We start from the raw sequence: 5,000 nt of genomic DNA, 5'->3' as shown, positions 1-5,000 counted from the left end.
GCTCGATGATTTGGTGATCGGAGCCGGTGGCCCGGGGAGTCCGTCTGAACACTTGAGCTGAAAGAGACGAACATGAACATTTTTATTCAAACACTTCGACACTGTCTCTAATACAAAAGATCAGTAAAGCACAGCAAGGTTTACACTGAGCTTCACTGCAGTTACATACATATACATATATATATTTATATAAATATATAAATAAAGCTTCAACAGAGGAAAAGAAAACAAATTGAATATAATGGAAATGTGACGATTGTTAAAATCCACCGTTTGGTTCAGACTTGGTTTTTTTTTTTCAGATAATTTGAGGAAATGAAAAAAGCTCAACTTTTAGCGCCGGTGATCCGTCGATCCGACACATACGCAGTCAGCAGATAATACGAGTGGTGTATTAAGAGATGGTATTAGTTGTTCTAACTTTAGAAGAAGACTTGTGTGATTTTCTGATAATGTTCTAATCACAGAAATCTCTGTTTCTATAGAACCGTTGATCTGATCAGCTTCATGTGTTGTCCAGGGTCCAGTGAAGTGTTGAGTTCGGTTTGATTCACGTTTCATATTAATAAACTTTGAGCAGAGTTCTGTAGCAGCGACGGCTGGAATTCTACGTAAGAGAAGCTCAACAGCAAATGATGAGTTCAGGTTCTGTGAGTCCAGGACAAACGAACAGGACGCTCTGCTACAGACGCTGAACGAGCTTCACATCGAACTGTTTTGAGAGTCCAGGTGTCACGGTTACTGAATTTGATCAGAGACCAGAGAGTGGACACAGTTGACTGCTTCACCACAGTGGAAGCTGCATGACGTCCAAAGACGAAGGGACATCGTGAATCCAAACAGGACGGAACTGGAGCTGAGACAAACCAGTCGGACGGCGTCTGAACCAGCCGGAGGAGTCGACATCTCCTGTTACACCTCAGACTCAGAGTCATTCACACTAATGTCTGAAACATGACACACACACAACGACTGAAGCGTCATCACTAAGTTCTTGGTTGAAGAGGTTCGGTGATGTCGCAGATATCTCGGATAAGAACGCTGCCATCATGTGGCGATGACGTCATTTACAGTCCGTGCAGAAGTGACTGTGGAGTGAAGCCGTGGTATCGAGGCCCCGCCCATATACACTCTGATACTGCTAACATGAAGGAGGGGGGGTTATGACCTATACTGCAGCCAGACACCAGGGGGCGATTCAGACGCTTCACGTTTCTAAGTGACACGAAGTTTTAACAACTCAAGTCGTTTTGAAACGTTTGTTCATGTTTCCTTTGATCTGTTCGTTTTAGTTTCAAAGAATTCTGTCTGACATCACCATCGTGGGCGGAGTCTACCTGTACTTGACTCTGATTGGTTTGTAGACGGCGTCTGACCTGGGCGTGTTTTCAGTTGGTGGGGGGGGTAGTCTTTCTTTTTGAATGAAGGAAATGAATGAGGCTTCAACTGGTTACCATGGTTACATCATTATGGTCACTAGCAGCATCAGCACCTTCAGGCGCAGTACTCCACAGTACTACAGTTCTCTACGGTACTACAGTACTCCACAGTACTACAGTACTCCACAGTACTACAGTTCTCTCCGGTACTACAGTACTCCACAGTACTACAGTTCTCTACGGTACTAGAATACTCCACAGTACTAGAGTACTCCACACTAGTATAAAAGCAGTAAATAAACGTCCTCGAGGTTCAAACATATCGTCGGAGGTGACGACTGCAGCTGCTTCCTCTTGTGTTTCTTCTTCTATGGTTTAATGTGTCTCTACTTCCTGTGATTGGTCCAAACTGTCCAACAAAGTTTCACTGTGAACCAACAGGAGGGGGAGGAGGGTTTCCACTCACATCGGGGGAATCCCCACTTAACCTCTCCGTTGCCGTGGTGACACAGAAAGCCTCCAGCGGCTGATTTCACAGTTGTAAAGAAACAGGAGGAGGAATCATGACGGAGAAGAACAGAGAGCACATGACACAGGAAGACTCACTTTGACCAACAGCAGTTGTAAGAGTGAGCGCACTCCGTCACTCTGTCACTCTGTCACTCCGTCACTCTGTCACCCTGTCACTCTTTCACTCCGTCACTCCGTCACTCTGTCACTCCGTCACTCTGTCACCCTGTCACTCTTTCACTCCGTCACTCCGTCACTCTGTCACTCCGTCACCCTGTCACTCCGTCACTCTGTCACTCTTTCACTCCGTCACCCTGTCACTCTATCACTCTGTCACCCTGTCACTCTTTCACTCCGTCACTCTGTCACTCCGTCACTCTGTCACTCCGTCACCCTGTCACTCCGTCACTCTGTCACTCTTTCACTCCGTCACCCTGTCACTCCATCACTCTGTCACCCTGTCACTCTTTCACTCCGTCACTCTGTCACTCCGTCACCCTGTCACTCCGTCACTCTGTCACTCTTTCACTCCGTCACCCTGTCACTCCATCACTCTGTCACCCTGTCACTCTTTCACTCCGTCACTCTGTCACTCCGTCACCCTGTCACTCCGTCACTCTGTCACTCTTTCACTCCGTCACCCTGTCACTCCATCACCCTGTCACCCTGTCACTCCGTCACTCCATCACTCCGTCACCCTGTCACTCCGTCACTCTGTCACTCTTTCACTCCGTCACCCTGTCACTCCATCACTCTGTCACCCTGTCACTCTTTCACTCCGTCACTCTGTCACTCCGTCACCCTGTCACTCCGTCACTCTGTCACTCTTTCACTCCGTCACCCTGTCACTCCATCACTCTGTCACCCTGTCACTCTTTCACTCCGTCACTCCGTCACTCTGTCACTCCGTCACTCTGTCACTCCGTCACCCTGTCACTCCGTCACTCTGTCACTCTGTCACTCCGTCACCCTGTCACTCCGTCACTCTGTCACTCTTTCACTCCGTCACCCTGTCACTCCATCACTCTGTCACCCTGTCACTCTTTCACTCCGTCACTCTGTCACTCCGTCACCCTGTCACTCCGTCACTCTGTCACTCCGTCACTCTGTCACTCCGTCACCCTGTCACTCCGTCACTCTGTCACTCTTTCACTCCGTCACCCTGTCACTCCATCACCCTGTCACTCCGTCACTCCATCACTCCGTCACCCTGTCACTCTTTCACTCCGTCACCCTGTCACTCCATCACTCTGTCACCCTGTCACTCTTTCACTCCGTCACTCTGTCACTCCGTCACCCTGTCACTCCGTCACTCTGTCACTCTTTCACTCCGTCACCCTGTCACTCCATCACTCTGTCACCCTGTCACTCTTTCACTCCGTCACTCTGTCACTCCGTCACTCTGTCACTCCGTCACCCTGTCACTCCGTCACTCTGTCACTCTTTCACTCCGTCACCCTGTCACTCCATCACCCTGTCACCCTGTCACTCCGTCACTCCATCACTCCGTCACTCCATCACTCCGTCACCCTGTCACTCCGTCACTCTGTCACTCTTTCACTCCGTCACCCTGTCACTCCATCACTCTGTCACCCTGTCACTCTTTCACTCCGTCACTCTGTCACTCCGTCACCCTGTCACTCCGTCACTCTGTCACTCTTTCACTCCGTCACCCTGTCACTCCATCACTCTGTCACCCTGTCACTCTTTCACTCCGTCACTCTGTCACTCTTTCACTCCGTCACCCTGTCACTCCATCACTCTGTCACCCTGTCACTCTTTCACTCCGTCACTCCGTCACTCTGTCACTCCGTCACTCTGTCACTCCGTCACCCTGTCACTCCGTCACTCTGTCACTCTTTCACTCCGTCACCCTGTCACTCCATCACCCTGTCACCCTGTCACTCCGTCACTCCGTCACCCTGTCACCCTGTCACTCTTTCACTCCGTCACTCTCGTGGGATTTAAAGTTGGTGTGAAGCTCACAGTCAGACCTGAAGTGATCCTCCTCAGTTCCTCGTTAACCATCGATCTGTCAGCGTTCAGCCGGAGTTCAGACGTCGAAGTGAACGAGGAGGCCACAGTCACGTCTGACAAATCTTTGTTTGTTATGTGGGTTTGTAAGAAAACCTCGAGTTCAGACGTTCACCCAGTGATGTGAGATGTCGCTCCGCTCGATGTGCGTCTGCAGCTTTAAGAGGCGACTGTCGGCAGCGAGCGGCACGTCTTCATCTTTGCTCTTCATTCCCGTGTAAACGTTGCTGCTTCTCGTTCGGTTTCCACCTCTTAGAAGGACGAGCCTTCCTCGTGACCTCGCTGGTACAAGTCATCCGGTGTGACAGCACCGCCGTCTGGAGGTCATCCAGAATTCACAGAACCGCAGTTACATTCATAACATAGCTTCTGTTTTCACTGCACTGAGTCACTTTCTGTTTTTAACTCATTCACAAACTTTTTCGATTTTGTGTTTCCAGGTTTTTTTAAGATGCACATTGAGAAGAACCGAAGGAAAATCCTCTATTGTTACTGTTCTTCACTCGGAGGTGGATTTCTGTGTCTTCGTGGTTGTTTCAGTCAGGGGTGAGTTGTTTCTCGGGGAACGGAACCGTGAGTGTGACCGGAGGCTCTGGACCGGTCCACGGGTTCAGGACTAGATCATATGAAAATGTAAAAGTTGTCATGACAAAGCCGATTGTTCTGAATGTGACTTTACAGACGATGAATAAACATCAGCGAGCTCCTGATATCACGTCCCGTGGTGTATTTTGGGAAAAATCAATAGTAACGAGACAGTCGGAGGCGACTGTAGCTGCTGAAGGAGAAAAGATCAAGACTGTGACGCAGCTGCAACAATTCTTATATCATGATGTGAAAAAGATTTTCAACAGGTTGGTTTGAGTAAATATAAAATAATAAAGTCTGTCAGCAGGATTTCAAAAACACTACTGAACCAGAGTCCATGAGGTTTCTGGACCGGTGGAAGAACTCATTAAGTATTTAGGAGCAGATCCAGGACGTTCTTCATGAGTCGTGTTGGAGGATAAACAATCAGTTTAATGATTTCAATATTGTGAACATGTAAATATAAAGATAAATAATGTCTCTTTATCT

The 5,000-nt window shown here is 48.6% G+C and overlaps 1 protein-coding gene across 2 annotated transcripts in view; it reads right to left on the bottom strand.

The window, feature by feature from the left end:
• Positions 1-5,000, bottom strand: part of LOC109646805 (serine/threonine-protein kinase MARK1-like) — a 20,942-nt gene that overhangs the window by 13,596 nt on the left and 2,346 nt on the right. Inside the window, exons 1-2 of one of the 2 annotated variants that reach the window (XM_069530056.1) lie at positions 332-1,453; positions 1-57 (exon numbers count right to left, since the gene is read on the bottom strand). The exon at positions 1-57 is cut by the window's left edge and continues 147 nt beyond it. In XM_069530056.1, the coding sequence (XP_069386157.1) occupies positions 1-57; positions 332-364 (90 nt within the window). In that variant the 5' untranslated portion in view covers positions 365-1,453. Of the gene's footprint in view, positions 58-331; positions 1,454-5,000 lie in introns of those variants that run through there. The other variant, XM_069530054.1, reaches the window with a different exon arrangement.

Source organism: Paralichthys olivaceus, chromosome 8 (assembly GCF_024713975.1).
Source record: "Paralichthys olivaceus isolate ysfri-2021 chromosome 8, ASM2471397v2, whole genome shotgun sequence".
Taxonomy (NCBI): Eukaryota; Metazoa; Chordata; class Actinopteri; order Pleuronectiformes; family Paralichthyidae; genus Paralichthys; species Paralichthys olivaceus.
The sequence above is the reverse complement of the archived record's forward strand: the minus strand, read 5'-3'. Positions and strand labels throughout refer to the sequence as shown.